Source organism: Pan troglodytes, chromosome 6 (assembly GCF_028858775.2).
Source record: "Pan troglodytes isolate AG18354 chromosome 6, NHGRI_mPanTro3-v2.0_pri, whole genome shotgun sequence".
NCBI classification, from domain to species: Eukaryota; Metazoa; Chordata; class Mammalia; order Primates; family Hominidae; genus Pan; species Pan troglodytes.
Genome location: NC_072404.2, coordinates 20,259,098 through 20,278,767, shown reverse-complemented (window position 1 = coordinate 20,278,767; position 19,670 = coordinate 20,259,098). Strand labels below are relative to the sequence as shown.

At 36.2% G+C, this 19,670-nt stretch overlaps 1 protein-coding gene across 24 annotated transcripts in view; it reads left to right on the top strand.

Annotated features, from left to right (window-relative positions):
- Nucleotides 1-19,670, top strand: part of DGKB (diacylglycerol kinase beta) — an 818,895-nt gene that overhangs the window by 501,176 nt on the left and 298,049 nt on the right. Inside the window, exon 22 of one of the 24 annotated variants that reach the window (XM_016957110.4) lies at nucleotides 333-579. The exons of the other annotated variants lie outside the window; for them this stretch is intronic. Within the exon in view, the coding sequence (XP_016812599.1) occupies nucleotides 333-342 (10 nt within the window). The 3' untranslated portion in view covers nucleotides 343-579. Of the gene's footprint in view, nucleotides 1-332; nucleotides 580-19,670 lie in introns of those variants that run through there. 24 annotated transcript variants of the gene reach the window in all.

Here is a 19,670-nt window from a genome sequence, read left to right as displayed (position 1 = left end):
ACGGCAACAAAATTCAATTGTGTTCTGGAGACAGAAGCGATCCTCTAAACTAATTAGACAATGGACAGTCTCCTTTTGGAAATAAGCCTGTGACCTTAACCAGTATCAATGATAGAATTTTCTTCCCCTTTGATGTTCATAGATAGCCGATAGATCTGTATTTGGAATTGACTAGAGTTCAATTGCTGTTTTGTTAGTATAAATAAAATCCGTGCCATATAATGTAGTTAATTTGATATGAAATTTAAATACTTAATTTCTAATATATAGATGTGTTAGAATTCATTCTATCAATAATATAATAAAAATGCTTTTTGATTCTTCTGGAATAGAATCAATTGATTCTTGGTGGCAATTATCCCAGGGAACAATGTTGAGGACCCTCGTTGTAACACTTCTTTACAGGACATATTAAGTAGAAGGTAAGCCTGGCTTGAACTTTTTCCAAAGAGGTTAATCACCTCATTATAAGGTAATCTTACCTAGAAAGTAATCCCCTGGCATGGCTAATTGGAACTAATTATATCCTCTGCGTTGCTTCTCCCTCCACATAAGCATTAGTTACTCATGCATTTCTTTTGGAATACATGTAGTTATGTGAAAATGTTCAACGTTATTTTCTGACTGAACAAAGTTAATTCTAAAATATTAACCTTGAATGATTTATTTTTTAAAAAATGGTTCAGTCATAAACATTGCTCTTTGAAGAGAAAAATAATATTCTCACATATGCAGCATTTTGAAATTTGTATTTTCTGCATTAACAGTGTTTTCATATTGGGATATGTAATGCCATGGTTCCCAAACTTCAGTCAGCATAATAATTACATCATACAGAATTAAAAATGTATGTTATGTTTTATATAAGTATATATATAATATGCGTACATATATTTGTCTGTTACTTATATTTTATATTTTATTTTTATTAAAAACATAAGTTGTATTTAGTTATGATGTTCAATAGGATTCTTTGATGTTTGTATACATTGTGGAATGGCTAAATCAAGATATTTCACACATGCATTAACTCATATACTTTTGTGGAATTAACATTTAAAATCTCTTTTAGAAAATTTCTAGCAATTTTATATAAATAATATGGTTAATAGTTATATAAATAAGTATGTAATAAAATATTTAAAAACAGTAAGTAATAAAATAATTATATAAATAAATATATTTATGACAATTAGCTTATATAAACATATAATAATTATATACGTAACATACAAAAACTCATTAAGCGTAAATATGGTACATGTATATACAACTTTCTGTCCTTTTATGCTTTGATTTAATTGGTTCAAGGCATAGTCCAGAAATTTTCATTTTTGACCATGTCCTCCAGAAACTCTGATGGACATAGTCCAAGAACTGTGCTTTGACAAGCACAGCTCCACATCACTCCCTAGATAGGAACTTCAGTAGCTTGGCTGGTCAAAATAAGAGACTGACAAAGTCATCAGGCTGAATCCATCTAGCCTCTCTATATAAACGCCATCGTTATTAATGTTGCTATTTATTTATTTTGAGACGAGTCTTGCTCTGTCGCCAGGCTGCAGTGCAGTGGCGCGATCTCAGCTCACTGCAACCTCCGCCTCCCAGGTTCAAGCGATTCTACTGCCTCAGCCTCCTAAGTAGCTGGGACTACAGATGTGCACCACCATGCCCAGCTAATTTTTGTGTGTTTTTTTTTTTTTTTTTTGGTTTATTCATTCAACAAAGATTTATTGAATGTATTTATGGAACACTGAGGATACAGTAGTAAACAAGAAACCCTCCTTGTGATTAGTAAATTACGCTCTAGTGAATCTTGGTCCAAGGTTCTTGCCCCTATTTTGCAGTGTTGACTGGCTGCAACTGTTTAGGCCTGTCACTGTATTTAAAAAACATTTCTAAGGTGTTAACTGGTCTTGCTGGTACTAAAATCGACTTTAACTTTCTTTGGTACATTTTTAACAGGACAGGGTTTCACCATGTTAGCCAGGATTGTCTCGATCTTTTGACCTCGTGATCCACCTGCCTTGGCCTCCCAAAGTGCTGGGATTACGGGCATGAGCCACCACACCTGGCCTTAATGTTGCTATTTTAAGTATGGTCCAAAGCTCTGTTGATCAAAGCTTGCTGAGTGCTCCTAGGCACTCAATGAGCGCTTGTTCGTATTTTTCAATGAAAGATAAGACCAGTTTGATTACCTCATTCCTGTTTCATAGTCACCAAACCACTGACAACTCCTGCCTTATTTAACCTTTTTATGTTTATGATCCCTGGAAGTAGATGTGCGCTTGAAATGTTTCGGATTTATATGATAATTCCCCCTCCCTGTTGATGGCTCATTTCTGTTCTTAGGCCAGCTTGTGTGCACATGCAAACGTCTACTTCCAACTCATGCAAATCCGATGGATAATGCATCACAGAAAGTCTCAATAATTGTGTACACCAGCAGCTAGGAGTAAGGCTCACACTACATATATCACATGTGAGCAAGTGTGACCTATGGGCCATACTTCACTATGAAGAATTAAGACAACGCTAATAAGCAGGGGATGTTATTGGGGAGTCATGCTTGGGTCTCCTCAATTTACCTCTTCTTTCCCCCAGATATTTATAATGTGCTAGTTAGGGCTCCGTGGCTTCAAATAGTGGCTCTTCCACCTCCTAACTGTGTGACTTTAGGAAAATTTCTCCTCTCTCCATGCCCCAGTTTTCTAATCAGTGTAATGAGGATTGATACTAATGGCATCAACCTGGGGGGTGTGTTGCAAAAATAAATTAACACTGGATGAAGAACATTTTAACAGTGGCTAGCAAATATTGTGTTCCCCCAAATACTAGCAATTATGATTGATCATCTTATCACTTATTGCCTCCAAGTCTCACCATCTGGCATTTCCTTGGATTCATTCTATACCTATTCCCAGGACATTCTGACTCTCTTCCAAGCTTTCCTCATTTTGCCTTGATTGTTCTTGCAAAGTCAGAATTCATCATCAGGATCATACCTGCAGACTCTTATGTTTTCTTTTCATTATTTTGTATAGCTTGAGAAATATTTATTATAGTTCTATAATGTGAAAGTACTTGGAGAATGAGTAATGTTAATATGAAATATCCTCTCTGCTCTTGAAAAGCCTTTGGGCCTACAGGGAAGACAAAAGCCAAACATGTAATCACAATAAAATGTGGTAAAGACTATCAGTGAGGTAAATGCAAAATGGAGTACAATATGCTACCAGGAGGAGGTGCCTCTTTCTGTCTGAGGACTGGAGAAGACATCCCAACAAGTATTTTTCTCATACCCATGTCCAATGCCCACAGCATCTTCACCAAGTTTTTCCACTGGGAGTCGCCCCTGTCGCTGCTACTCATATCACAACTTAGTGACCTAGCCACCCTTAAAGGCAAGAGCTCAGGAAAATGTGATCTCTGGCAGGGGCGTGGTGGTGTCATGTGCTCACATAAAGTCTGAGAGGTTCTTGTGTACACAGAAAGAAAGAAAAATGAATAACAGGGGTCAAAAAGCATTCTCTGCCAAAACCTTCATATATTTTAAAAATGAGTTGGGCTTTGCAAAGACTTTGGGTTTGGCAGTTCATTTCTCAGCTTTAAGGAGGTCACTTAAATCTGAATTTCTATGATCCTCATCTTCTACTGAAACTTTTTAATGATGTGATAAAAATACTAACAAGTACACGGAGAAATCCTGATGTAACAAAACCATTTGCCGTGCAAGCAAGCATCTGTACGTTTATATGCTTTTAAAGAATAAATCTTTACATGTACATTTATGTCTATGCAGAGCACATGCCACTATGCACTCTTCTTACTTACTGATGTTTAGTAGTCACTGTGATGTCATAATTTGTTTGGTTTTTAATATGTAGACACAGTTTGTTCTTTATACATATTCTTTTAATATTTTGTTTACTTACTTTTCATCTTACTTTTACTTTGCCTTATTTAATTCATTTTGCTTTAATCTTTAAGGCATATTTAAATTTAAAAAGTCATTTGGAATTTTGGCAATAACTTCTAAAATACCAGAAAGTTTCATGTACTGTGATTCATGTAGTTTGCAAATTTATGAATATAAAATTCATTTATGTTCAAATTCAATTACTTTAATTATTTTGGCTGTTTTACATTTCAACCTGGATGCTTTAGCCTGTTTTCTACTCACCTAATGATAAAAATTATTTTCAAATATAACTAAAGTAATTTAAAGTATCATATGACATACAGAAAAGAACACAAAGTTAAAAAAAATTCTATTGCTTTTTCTAGATCTATACATCTTACTAGGGGAAAAAAAAAAAGCTTGGTTACCATGAAAACTTAAGCTAATATCACTAATCATTAGTCCCAATCTTATTTTTATTCTCAATTATTATAGCCTAATAAACAGTTGTAAACCTAATGTGTAAGTTGTGTGTCCTTGTGGCAATAGACTACAATAAAACTCATCATTTATATTTCTTAAAGGCTGGGCTATGTTCCAGATACTCTACTAAATGATTTTTCTGGATTATTTTATTTAATCCACACACAATCTTAGGAGATAGTTACAATTATTATTTCTACTTCACATATTAGAAAACAAATTCAGAAGTATAACTTGCTCTAGTTTACATATTTAGCAATTTACTAAACATTCTGTCTAGATAAATACTCATTTGATGCAAGGCTAATATGTTCCAGAAAAGACTTATTTTGCTCAGGGTAGAAGATGAGTTTAACACCATTCCAACCACTTAGAGTTTATAGCTTAGTGGGGAAAAGATACATGCAAACACATATATAATACTGTAAGATGAGTGCAGTGGTTGGAGTATCATACACAGAGGATACAAAGGAGAAAATACTTCTTCTGCAGTGATGGGATAGTGTTGATTAGGAAGGTTTTGCATAAAACCTGATACATTATTTTAAAAGATAAAGAGAAGTTTTACAAATGACTTTGGAGCCATATAACATATCAATGAGTAGTGGTGACCACAAATAGTTCAAATAAATACAGAAATAAGTAAATAAATAAATGTGAGAAACAAAAGATTCAAAGGAATATGTAGATCATAGTCAGATGACAAAGAACTTGGGCAGTCCTACTGGAACATGCCCTTTATCCTTGACACAATATGAAACTATAGATTTTAAACAAAGACTGGATAAGACCAAGGAAATTGATTTGTAGAAGAGAAAAGGGGTTACCAACACCAAGTTTGGTAATTGATATCGGTATGAATGTGAAAAGGAATGGAATGATGAGTGAAAATATGTGAATGAAGGCAGAACACTGGCAATACCAACCAAGAGGTGAATGTAGAAGAAGAGGTGTTGTGTGGGATCAAGATTATGCATTTGATTCTGTGTCTGCTGAATGTGAGGTATTGGAGCAATATCTAGGTCAATTACATGGACAATAAATTTTACTGGCCTGGGATATTTATGATGGAGTTGAATAGTCATTGCAATAAAGGAGCCATTATTGTTTTATTATCTGCAAACTGTAGTATCAGTAAAATCCAGAGTAGTGGTAACTCAATTCGTTGACAAAGTTTTGTTATTTTGAACCATACTCATTGTAATCTGATTTTTTCAAAAGATTGAAAAAATAATTGGCAAATTATACTTCGTATATAATGAAAAAAATTACTAGGCACACTAAATTATTATTTTTTATTTTTTTATTTTACTTGAAGTTCTGGGATACATGTGCAGAATGTGCAGGTTTGTTACATAGGTATACATGTGCCATGGTGGTTTGTTGCACCCATCAACCCATCATCTACATTAGGTATTTCTCCCAATGCTATCCCTCCCCTAGTCCCCCACCTCCCGACAGGTCCTGGTGTGTGATGTTCCCCTCCCTGTGTCCATGTGTTCTCATTGTTCAACTCCCACTTATGAGTGAGAACATGCAGTGTTTGGTTTTCTGTTCCAGTGTTAGTTTGCTGAGAATGATGATTTCCAGCTTCATCCATGTCCCTGCGAAGGACATGAACCCATCCTTTTTTATGGCTGCCTAGTATTCCATGGTGTATATGTGCCACACTTTCTTTATCCAGTCTGTCATCGATGGGCATTTTGGTTGGTTCCAAGTCTTTGCTATTGTGAATAGTTCTGAAATAAATATACGTGTGCATGTGTCTTTATAGTAGAATGATTTATAATCCTTTGGGTATATACCCAGTCATGGGATCGCTTGGTCAAATGGTATTTCTGGTTCTAGATCCTTGAGGAATCACCACACTGACTTCCACAATGGTTGAACTAATTTACACTCCCACCAGCAATGTAAAAGTGTTCCTATTTCTCCACATCCTCTCCAGAATCTGTTGTTTCCTGACTTTTTAATGATTGCCATTCTAACTGGCGTGAGATGTTATCTCATTGTGGTTTTGATTTGCATTTCTCTAATGACCAGTGATGATGAGCTTTTTTTCATATGTTTGTTGGCTGCATAAATGTCTTCTTTTGGAAGTGTCTGTTCATATCCTTTGCCCACTTATTGATGGGGTTGTTTTTTTTTTTCTTGTAAATTTGTTTAAGTTCCTTGTAGATTCTGGATATTAGCCCTTTGCGAGATGGATAGATTGCAAAAATTTTCTCCCATTCTGTAGGTTGCCTTTCACACTGATGATAGTTTCTTTTGTTGTGCAAAAGCTCTTTTGTTTAATTAGATCCCCTTTGTCAATTTTGGCTTTTGTTGCCATTGCTTTTGGTGTTTTAGTTATGAAGTCTTTGTCCATGCCTATGTCCTGAATGGTATTGCCTAGGGTTTCTTCTAGGGTTTTTATGGTTTTAGGTCTTACATTTAAGTCTTTAATCCATCTTTTCTTCTTCTTATTATACTTTAAGTTCTGGGGTACATGTGCAGAACATGTAGTTTTGTTACATAGGTATACATGTGCCACGGTAGTTTGCTGCACCCATCGATCCGTCACCTACATTAGGTATTATGCCCAGTGCTATCCCTTCCCTAGGCCCCCCACCCCCCGACAGGCCCCAATATGTGATGTTCCCCTCCCTGTTTCCATGTCTTCTCATTGTTCAACTCCCACTTATGAGTGAGAACATGCGGTGTTTGGTTTTCTGTTCTTGTATTAGTTTGCTGAGAATGATGGTTTCCAGCTTTAATCCATCCTGAGTTAATTTTTGTATAAAGTGTAAGGTAGGGGTCCGGTTTCCGTTTTCTGCATATGGCTGGCCAGTTTTCCCAACACCTTTTTTTAAATAGGGAATCCTTTCCCCATTGCTTGTTTTTGTCAAGTTTGTCAAAGATCAGATGGTTGTAAATGTGTGGCATTATTCCTGAGGCCTATGTTCTGTTCCATTGGTTTATATATCTGTTTTGGTACCAGTACCATGCTGTTTTGGGTACTGTAGCCTTGTAATATAGTTTGAAGTCAGGTAGCGTGATGCCTCCAGCTTTGTTCTTTTCGCTTAGGATTGTCTTGGCTATACAGCCTCCTTTTTGGCTCCATATGAAATTTAAAGTAGTTTTTTCTAATTCTGTGAGAAAAGTCAATGGTTGCTTGATGGGGATAGCATTGAATCTCTAAATTATTTTGGGCAGTATGGCCATTTTCATGATATTGATTCTTCCTATCCAAGAGCATGGAATGTTTTTCCATTTGTTGGTGTCCTCTCCTATTTCCTTGAGCAGTTCTCCTTGAAGAGGTCCTTCACATCCCCTGTAAGTTGTATTCCTAGGTATTTTATTCTTTTTGTAGCAGTTGTGAATGGGAGTTCACTCATGACTTGGCTCTCGGTCCATTATTGGTGTACTGGAATGCTTGTGATATTTGCACATTGATTTTTTCTCCTGAGACTGCTGAAGTTGCTTATCAGCTTAAAGAGATTTGGGGCTGAGATGATGGGGTTTTCTAAATATACAATCATGTCATCTGCAAACAGAGACAATTTGACTTCCTCTCTTCCTATTTGAATACCCTTTATTTCTTTCTCTTGCCTGATTGCCCTGGCCAGAACTTCCAATACTATATTGAATAGGAGTGGTGAGAGAGGGCACCCTTGTCTTGTGCCAGTTTTCAAAGGGAATAGTTCCAGCTTTTGCCCATTCAGTAGGATATTGGCTGTGGGTTTGTCATAAATAGCTCTTATTATTTTGAGATACATTCCATCAATACCCAGTTTATTGAGAGTTTTTAGCATGAAGGGCTGTTGAATTTTATCAAAGGCCTTTTCTGCATCTATTGAGATAATCATGTGGTTTTTGTCCTTGGTTCTGTTTATGTGATGGATTACAGTTACTGATTTGCATATGTTGAACCAGCCTTGCATCCCAGGGATGAGGTCAAGGTGATTGTTGCAGATAAGCTTTTTGATGTCCTGCTGGATTCGGTTTGCCAGTATTTTACTGAGGATTTTTTCATCAGTGTTCATCAGGGATATTGGCCTGAAATTTTCTTTTTTTGTTGTGTCTCTGCCAGGTTTTGGTATCAGGATGATGCTGGCCTCATAAAATGAGTTAGGGAGGCGTCCCTCTTTTTCTATCACCTGGAATAGTTTCAGAAGGCATGATACCAACTCCTCTTCATACCTCTGGTAGAATTCGGCTGTGAATCTGTCTGGTCCTAGGCTTTTTTTGGTTTGTAGGCTATTAATTACAGCCTCAGTTACAGAACTTGTTATTGGTCTATTCAGGGATTCGACTTCTTCCTGGTTTAGTCTTGGGAGGGTGTATGTGTCCAGGAATTTATCCATTTCTTCTAGATTTTCTAGTTTATTTACATAGTGGTATTTATAGTATTCTCTGATGGTAGTTTGTATTTCTGTGAGATCAGTGCTGATATCCCCTTTACCATTTTTTACTCTGTCTATTTGATTCTTCTCTCTTTTCTTTATTAATCTGGCTAGTGGTCTATTTTGTTTATCTTTAAAAAAAACAGCTCCTGGATTCATTGATTTTTTGAAGGGTTTTTGTGTATGTGTGTCTCTATCTCCTTCAGTTCTGCTCTCATCTTAGCTATTTCTTGTCTTCTGGTAGCTTTTGAATGTGTTTGCTCTTGCTGCTCCAGTGCTTTTAATTGTGATGTTAGGGTGTTGATTTTAGACCTTTCCTGCTCTTCCCTGTGGGCATTTAGTGCTATAAGTTTCCCTGTAAACAATGCTTTAGCTGAGTCCCAGAAATTCTGGTACATTGTGTCTTTGTTCTAATTGATTTCAAAGAAATTATTTATTTCTGCCTTAATTTGCTTTTTTACCCCGTACTCATTCAGGATCTGGTTGTTCAATTTCCCTGTAGTTGTGTAGTTTTGAGTGAGTTTCTTAATCCTGAGTTTTAATTTGATTGCACTGTGGTCTGAGAGACTGTTATGATTTCCGTTCTTTTGCATTTGCTGAGGAATGTTTTACTTCCAATTATGTGGTCAGTTTTAGAATAAGTGTGATGTGGTGCTGAGAAGAATGTATTTCTGTTGATTTGGGGTGGAGAATTCTGTAGATGTCTATTAGGTCCACTTGGTCTGGAGCTGAGTTCAAGTCCTGAACACTCTTGTTAATTTCCTGTCTTGTTGATCTGTCTGATATTCACAGTGGGGTGTTCAAGTCTCCCATTATTATTGTGTGGGAGTCTAAGTCTCTTTGTAGGTCTCTAAGAGCTTGCTTTATGAATCTGCGTGCTCCTGTATTGGATGCATATATATTTAGGAGAGTTAGCTCTTCTTGGTGGATTGATTCCTTTACCATTATGTCATGCCCTTCTTTGTCTTTTTTTGTCTTTGTTGATTTAAAGTCTGTTTTATAAGAGACTAGGATTGCAATCCCTGGTTTTTTTTTTTTTCTTTGCTTTCCATTTGCTTGGTAAATCTTCCTCCATCCCTTTATTTTGAGCCTATGTGTGTCTTTGCATGTGAGGTGGGTCTCCCGAATACAGCACACCAATGGGTCTTGACTCTTTATCCAATTTGCCAGCCTGTGTCTTTTGATTAGGGCATTTCACCCATTTACATTTAAGGTTAATATTGTTATGTGTGAATTTGATCCTGTCATGATAATGCTAGCTTGATATTTTGCATGTTAGTTGATGCAGTTTCTTCATAGCATTGATGGTCTTTACAATTTGGTATGCTTTTGCATTGGCTGGTACCAGTTTTTCCTTTCCATATTTAGTGGTTTCTTCAGGAGCTCTTGTAAGGCAGGCCTGGTGGTGACAAAATCTCTCAGCATTTGCTTGTCTGTAAAGTATTTTATTTCTCCTTCCCTTACGAAGCTTAGTTTGCCTGGATATGAAATTCTGGGTTGAAAATTCATTTCTTTAAGAATGTTGCTTATTGGCCCCCCTCTCTCTTCTGGCTTGTAGGGTTTCTGCAGAGAGATCTGCTGTTAGTCTGATAGGGTTCCCTTTGTGGGTAACCTCACCTGTCTCTCTGGCTGCCCTTAACATTTTTTCCTTCATTTCAACCTTGGTGAATCTGAAGATTGTGTGTCTTGGGGTTGCTCTTCTCAACGAGTATCTTTGTGGTGTTCTCCGTATTTCCTGAATTTGAATGTTGGCCTGTCTTGCTAGGTTGGTGAAGTTCTTCTGGATAATATCCTGAAGAGTGTTTTTCAACTTGGTCTCCCTGTCACTTTCATGTACACCATTCAAACGTAGGTTTGGTCTTTTTACATAGTCCCGCATTTCTTGGAGGCTTTGTTCATTCCTTTTCATTCTTTTTTCTCTAATCTTGTCTTCATGCTTTCTTTTGTTAAGTTGATCTTCAGTCTCTGATATCCTTTCTTCCACTTGATCAGTTCAACTACTGATACTTGTGTATGCTTCACGAAGTTCTTGTGCTGTGTTTTTCAGCTCCATCAGGTCATTTATGTTCTTCTCTAAACTGGTTATTTTAGTTAGCAATTCATCTAACCTTTTTTCAAGGTTCTTTGCTTCCTTGCATTGGGTTAGAACGTGCTCTTCAGAGCCAGCAAGCAGGAAGGTTTAAGTTGCTGAAGCTGCACCCACAGCTACCCCTTCCCCCAGGTGCTCTGCTCCAGGGAGATTGGAGTTTTATCTACAAGCCTCTGACTAGGGCTGCTGCCTTTCTTTCGGAGATGCCTTGCCCAGAGAGGAGGAATTGAGAGAAGCAGTCTGGCTACAGCGGCTTTGCCGAGCTGCGGTGGGCTCTGTCCAGTTTGAACTTCCCAGTGGCTTTGTTTACACTGTGAGGGTAAAACTGCCTACTCAAGCTTCAGTAATGGCGGACACCCCTCCCCCCACCAAGCTGGAGCATCCCAGGTTGACTTCAGACTGCTGTGCTGACAGCGAGAATTTCAAGCCAGTGGATCTTAGCTTGCTGGGCTCTGTGGGGATGGGATGCCCTGAGCTAAACCACTTGGCTCCCTGGCTTCAGCTCCCTTTCCAGGAGAGTGAACGGTTCTGTCTCGCTGGTATTCCAGGCGCCACCAGGGTATGAAAAAAAATCCTGCAGCTAGCTCGTTGTCTGCCCAAACAAATGGCAGCCCAATTTTGTACTTGAAACCCATGGCCCTGGTGGTGTAGGCACTGGAGTGAATCTCCTGGTGTGCAGGTTGCAAAGACTGTGGGAAAAGCTTAGTATCTGGGCTGGAATGCACCATCCCTCATGGCACAGTCCCTCAGGGCTTCCCTTGGCTATGGGAGGGAGTTCTCTGACCCTTTGTGCTTCCTGGGTGAGGCAACGCCCTACCCTGCTTCAGCTCACCCTCCGTGGGCTGCACCCACTGTCTAACCAGTCCAAATGAGATGAGCTGAGTGCCTCAGTTGGAAATGCAGAAATCACCCACCTTCTGCATTGATTTCGCTGGGAGCTGCAGACAGGAGCTGTTCCTACTCAGCCATCTTGCCAGCCACCCCTGGGCACACTATATTATTAACGATTAGTTTTATCAGAGGTATTTATTCAGAATTTATTTAAATTTAAATTATTTAGCTTATTTTATTTATTGTTACACTATTTTATCATATGGTTCACTTATTTATTATGTAGTCATAAGAATTTATTAAATTTTTAATTTAAATTTTATAAGAAATTTGGGAATCTAATTTTATTGTGATCCTCACATAAATATTCAGGTGGTTAGAATACCTGAAATCGAATTAAAATTTAGATTTTTAAAAGGCTTCCCATAGATTCCTAATTCCAGAAAGAGAAAGAATCTTTAGAGCATCGTTTTTTTTAATCAAGGCTTGAAGATTCTTGATTTAAAGACGTTGAAGAATCTAACCAGCAGAGGGCGCTAGCCCACATGCACTCAGCCTTGCCGCACTTCCCGCAATCCGGAGAACACTGGAAGAGTCCTTCCCTATTAAGCATACTGGCAAAGTCATTGTTTTGATTTGTGTTGCGTTGCCGGGACTTAGATTTTTTACACCAGTAGTCCTTCTTATGTAGATGTATACAATTCCTTTAGCCAAGTGTAATTTGAGTTGTATTTGAATGTCAGCCGGCATACTTGAGAGTCTGTTGTAAATGCTAAAATGTTAGCAATCTGTCATAGGAGGTCAAAGGGCATCTGTGTACCTTAGTCCAACCTACTAATTAAGGAGCTTTTGATCCCATTTGATGAACAAGACCAGTTTTAATCTCACGTGGAAGGGACTTTGCTTCAGACCAACTAAAAGTCAAAGTGTTGATGCTCTTTCTTAATTGCAGCATTGCAAATTAAATAAATGCAAAATGTCTGAAATAATTTGCTAGTTGGAACTGAGATCAGTCTTTTAAAAATTCTTTTTTATTTATAAGTAATTCAGTTTAGAAATAATAGCTTTAATGTAGCAATTAATAGCAAGAATATTATTTTTTAAAGTTTCCAAAATGCAAGCAATACTATATTTACTTTAAGAGCATTTTAACAAATCTTGTGTATTTTAGGTGCATTTATTACTGTAATTTTAATAACTTTACCCATTTAGATAAGCAAATAAGAAAACCAGTTTTAACATGTGCCAGCTCTTTATTGTACAGAAATTAACGGCAGGTGTCCATTTTAGGTAATTACTTAATAATATCAACTAATTGTTAATAATGCAGTCCTTTTTACATACCCTCTTTACTAGTGCACTATGATATCATATTATAACATGCGGCTTACTTTTTAACTTGTGTACTATTAAATATATGATGTATCTGTGTGGTGACTAAAGTCTGTTTATTTTACAAAGCTGATATGAAATATATTTGCTTCTTATCTCTTGAAAAGCAGTTAATGCTGTCATTTCTACTTTATGATTCAGGACAGTGAAAGTGTAGGAAACTGTTGAAAAACCTGTGGGAAGTTAATTTTAATGTGTAATAGTATGAGAGGGGTCCTATCTCTTTTCTTCATTCTGTAAAGCTTATAACAAAGATGATGATTATTTAAGCAAGTGACAAACTGTCCCACTGATAGGATACATTAATTTGCCTGCAAAGCTGTTCCTTGTCCTCTGTAAGAAGGTGATAATTAGGTTTTCAGGTTAGAAAAAAATCATGTCAATTATGTAGATGCTTGTTAAAATATATTTAATTCTTTATATAAACTTGAAACAATTACAAATGGTAAAATATTTTTTGTGTAAACTTTTAAGTGAATACAGCTAATATATCAAATTAATATTAAGTTAGCACAACTCTTGGGAAGACTAACAATTGGAAAAATAATGTAAGAAGTGATTAACTTCTCAGGTAAAGCATTAGGTTTTGCTAGAACATCTACCTAATAAAACATCACTTATTCATAGCATGATTTAATTTCTTCATTTGACCATACTGAGTGCAATTTCATCTTTGAAAAGTCACATAGGATTGTTTTGTGCAGGTATATTAACATCCTCAAATTCTAATGATGTTGAAAGCTTGAATTACCACTAGGTACTGCCAATGATTATGGTTTTTAGCTTATATTATACAGAATTAACTTCACTCTACATCTGAGTGCCTAAAAGAGTACTACAGGTTCAGTAGCTCTTATGTGAAATGCTTGGGATCATAAGTATTTCAGATTTCAGACTTTTTTATATTTTGGGATATTTCCATATACATAATGAGGTATTTTGGTGATATGACCCAAGTCTATCACAAAACACAAAACTCATTTATGTTTCATATATACCTTATACACATAACCTGAAAATAATTTCATGCAATATTCTTAATAATATTGTGCATGGAACAAAGTTTGAGTTAAGTACTTACGTGTTGAATTTTCCACATGTGACATCACGTTGGCCCTCAAAAAGTTTTAGATTTTGTAACATTTCGGATTTTGGATTTTTGGATTAGAAATGCTAAACCTGTATACGGTGTATACATTTTAAATAGTGAAGGCACAAATTCAACAGTGAAGGCACAAATTTATAAACACAAACACTAGTGACTTTTTAAAGGAAGACCCTTTCATTGCCTTGGAGTTGATTTTAGCCCGTTGTCTTAAAGTTCTTAAACCCAATCTTTTCTAGCTTTAAATAACCAAAGGTAATTTCCTCTTCTTAAAAATTTCAGGGTATTAAAAACTTTCTTATATCTATTTCCTGAACCAAGTTGAAGAATGTTCAGTGCACATTCATTTAAAATACCTTTAAATGTTCCGACTCAATTACTTTTAATAGAGTGGAGAATGTTTGCTGTTTCTCAGAGTGCACAGCCAGAAAGGTTGGGTTTTAGTTAGAAAACATAGAAAATTACTTCCTGTGCAAAGGTACTCTCTAGAGAAATATAAGTAACCAGAAAACCCTACTGAAGACCAGTATATGTACTGGAAATGTCATGTAATTTCTTTGCACTTGTTGTGAACAGAATAATGGCATAAATAATGTTACGGTAAGACATTGACAAGATAAAATAAAAAGAGATTTTTGTTGATAATATGCAAAAATGCCACATCTGTTTTTATTCATTCTGCACTTATTTCTTTGAGGGAGCATTTCTACAGCTGTGAAAACCTAGGGAGTTTTTTACAAAACAATTTTAACAAATGTTCATGATTCCACACCAATGAAATGCATTTTAATTCCATTCAGAATGTTCCAAGCTCTCTAGCAGATAACCAGTAATAAAACTCATATTGAAGTTATGTCTGTGATTTTTAACTTCACTGCTCAAATGGTATAAGCAAGTTTTCCTGGTTGTCATAAAGAAATACAGAGAATTCTAAACAGAGTGTATAGAAAATTAAAAAGTATATTGATGGTTGGGAAGTTCAAACGTGATATTGGGTTCCATAGATAACCAGGAGACACTTCTGATGTCATATGAAAAAGACAAACCTTCGGTTCTATCTGTGTCTGAATTCTACTTCTGCCTCTTACCAGTTCTGAAGCCTAGGGTCAATTATTTAGAATTTAGTAGCATCCATTTCATCACCTATGAGAGTAGAATAGTGATTCTTAGTTCTCAGGATTGTTATACTATTAAATTAAATTGAATAATACATGTCATGTAGCTAGAGTAATACCATTTCTTTTGTTTTTATTCCCATCAGAATTTACTATCAAAACTATCATGTGACTCAAGTGTATGCAGGATATTGATGCTATAATGCAGGGGTCCAGTAACTCTCTGGGATTTACGAAGATGTGTCAGAAATATTAGGTGATTCTTAGAAAGTGAAAAATGGAGTTGAAAGTTCATTGAAAGCTTTATTATTTAAAAGTTAACGTGCATCTGATAGTAATCATATATGATTTCTATATAATGCAAAGATCATGTCACATAATCACAAGAGCATAAAATTTAGATTAAAAAGCCATATTATAATTCCTGAATGTGGAAGCTACCTTTGTAAATTGGAATGGTTTTCTTAAGACAATCTCACAGAGTTACTGCAACTATTGAACATGAATGTTTGTAAAAACATAGGCTACTAAATAATTGCCTTAAAATGTGTTTGCAGTCAAAATTATAGTCAACAAAAGAACGTAGGTTTGCTAGAGACATGCAGGAAATACCATAGAATTAAGTGATTTTTTAAAATAGGGAAGTATTTTCAAATTAGAAGTGGATTAATGGGTACAAAAATATACTTGGATAGATGGAATAAGTTGTAGTATTCAATACTACAGTAGGAAAAGTATAGTTAAGAATAATGTGTGGTATATTTCAAAACAGGTAGAAGAGAAGAAGTGTAATGTTCTAACACTAGAAAAGTTGAATGTTTGAGGTGATGGATATTCCAATTAGACTGACTTGATCATTACACATTATATACATGTTTCAAAATAGCACATGTATCTGCAATGTGTGTAACTATGATATATCAATAAGATATAATACAAAAATAATATTAATGAAACACTTCCAAGAAAACCCCTAATTGTACTCCCTTCAAAAAAGACAAAGCAAGATATACATACTTCCCACTGTTGAGTAATAAGACAGATCAGGGGTCAGCAAACTATGGCCCATATGCCAGTTCTGGCCCTCTGCTTACTTTATAAAAGAAATGTTTTGTGGAACACAACCAAGCTCACTTGTTTTTCTGCTATCTATGGCTGCATTTGAACTACAAGGGCAGAGCTGAGTTGTGACAGAGACCGTATGATCCATATAGCCTAAATTATTTACTATCTGGGCCTTTACAAAGAAAGTTTACTGCTCCTGTGATAGATGAAAAACTGTAGCTCTGAGAGAAAGTGTTCGAAAAATTACAGATAAATTTCAGAGCAGATAAAAGGAGTAAAAACTTCATGTTCTGTCATATAGAGAACGATACAATGGAGATGGTTAGAAATGCAGTGAATGGGGAACTTAAGGAGACTTATTTTAAGTAGCATGGGAATTTTGAGCCTTGGTGGAGAAACTGAGATTCTCTGCAAAGTGTAATGCTTTCTAGTCCAGAACCATATGTGCTACACAAAATGCATGGAATAGAGACTCTGGAGCAAACTAGTCCCTTATCTGTGTCGATTTTGCTTATTTCTTTATTAGAAAAGGCAATATCTACCAGAACCACATAACCGGATGCTTGAAATGGCTGTGGTGGTGACAAGAAATGACTGTGGTGGCTCTGGAACCTGACAACCCATGTCCAAATCCAGGCTCCTCCACTTATTAACTGGGTGACCCTGAACAAGCAGCTTAACCCTTTCTGTGCCTCACTTTCCTCCTCTGTAAAATGACTCAATAATGGTTCTTACTCCATAGAGTACAAAAGAGTAAATGAGTTAATGCATCTAAAGCACTAAGAACAGTGCCTGGAGCGTAGTAATCACTATATGTGTAAGCCATTGCTATTTCCATTTCCATGCACATGCATGCAGTCATGGACCACGTTACAATGTTTAAGCCAGTGATGGAACACATACGTTCTGTAAGATTTAATGGAGCCTTTATAGAAACTTAATATAGGGCATGTGATATTGGTTTTGCAAATCAAGTAGAGGAAATGATTGATATTCAGTAATGGTGCTGGGACATTTGGTTTTCCATATAATATATATAAATATCTAGGTTTGTGTAAGTACACTCTATGATATTTGCACAATAACAAAATTTCCAAACAATGCATTTCTCAGAAGGTATTTCTGTAAAGTGACACATGATTGTAAATTAGCTTATATTAGTTGTTTCCTTTTTGCATTCTACCTATGATTTTTATTATATAATATAAATTCAGTCAGTTTCACTTGACCCATTTTTGTCTTTATAGTCTTCTGAGCTAAATTCACATTCAGGTGACTCTTATTAAAAATTTCAGTAAGAAATGCCCTTATCAAGTTGCACTATGAAATGATTTGCCAAGAGTAGTTATCCAAATGTTAGCTGCTATCCACATATTTTTTAAGAGACTTAATAGATGAAATGAAGCATAAATATTTCATTCTAAATGATACAATTTGCAATTCTAGGATCTCAGATATTTTTCTCAATTGCAAAGTAAATATTATTTTAAAATATATTGTCAGATAATTTGGAATTTATATGAGAATAAGGTTGTTAATAGATTCTAGGTAATTACCCTGGTTGTTTTACATTCTGAGAAACCTATTGATCCTTATTATTATTGCTTCAGTAATAAAATAACATATGCTTACTGATTTATAGTTTTAAATAATTGCTTTTGTATAAATTATTTTATTTGCTCTTGAGATATTTAAGCCCACATATGTATGTCATGCATGCTCTTTTCTATTTGGCAGGAAATATTGCAAGCATATTGATGGTGATAATTAATATTTTCTAAACAGTCAAAAACAGGTGTACCTTTCCAAATAAATCTAAATAAAATTCAAAACAAACTTGTTGAATGACTTCAGAAAAGAGTCAAAAATTCTCTTGATGGGCTTCAGATTAGGAATATGTTAGCAATAACAACTTTAATACAAGCAGTAAAATATTAAACAATCATAAGTCTGACTGTGCAAAAGGGTGAGTTTCATTAATTTCTATAATTGATCCCATTTTGTTTCTGAGTGGCCACTCCTACTGGTGAAGTAAGAGTTTGGGGCATCTCACTGATTAAGTAAATAGCTGATCTTGTTCATTAAAAGCAGTTCGGTCTTCTCTGGTTTAACACATTTTCTCATTGATGTAACTACCCAGTTGTTCTGAGTATCTTTCTCAACTCACTGGCTTTGACTTTACTTTCCTCTTTCTCAGAACAATGTTTAAGTACAAAGGGCATAGCACAGTTTCTTATAACATAGGAGTATTTTAGCGTATTCCAGAGAAACAGAACTAATTGGAGATTAGATGGAGAGAGAGAGAGAGAGAGAGAGAGACAGAGAGAGAGATTTATTATAAGGAATTGGCTCACATGATTGTGGAGGCTAAGAAGCTCCAAGATCCACAGTCAGTAAGCTGGAGATCAAGGAGAGCTGATGCTATAGTTCCAGTCTGAGTCCAATAGCCTGAGAAGTAGGAGAGGGTAACGGTTTTAGTGGAGTCCAAACCTGAAGGCAGAAAACCAATCTCCCAGCTTAAATATATCAGTCAGAGAGAAAAAATTCTCCTTTACCCAGCCTTTTTGCTCTATTTAGACATTCAACACATTAGATGAGGCCTACCCATATTGTGAAGGGCAATCTGCTTTACTCTGTCTACCAATTCAAATGGTGATCTCATTCATAGACACCTTCACAGGCACACACAGAGTAATGTTTAACCAAATATCTGGGCACCTCATGGCTCAGCCAAGTTGACATATAATATTAATAGTCACAATAGGGGAAGATTCTGTCTCCCAGATGGCAGATGGTCTCTACTTCTGCTGAAATGTAGCAGAAGCCACCTGGTCTCTGGGCATCTTACACTGGTATCCGCTGTGGAGACCCATCTGATATTTTGGGCATCTGACTGATAGCTATTCCTGATGGTTGTAGACTGTGTAATTACCTTCATTCTCAACATCCCACCAACTACTTGTCCTGACCTCTGTTTCCTCCTAGTTCATTCTCTCAGCATTTTTGAGTCCACGTTGTTCAAGAGTCTTGTCATTCTAAGGTGCTTTTTTCCTCCAACATAATAAGGTCTATGTGACTTGGCGAGGACTTTCCTCAGATCCACTTGATAGGACACCTCCTTCTGCTCTTTGCTACTTTCTACTTCCATGCATTCCATGGCACAGAATGATGAAAATGGGCATCATTCTTCTCAGTCACAGAAGGATCTCCCAAGATTACCCCTAGGATTCTTTGATTGCCATATTTTACTTAGGAATTTTTTTTCTACTCTTAGGTGTTGACCTGAAGAATAAGGGGACCAATC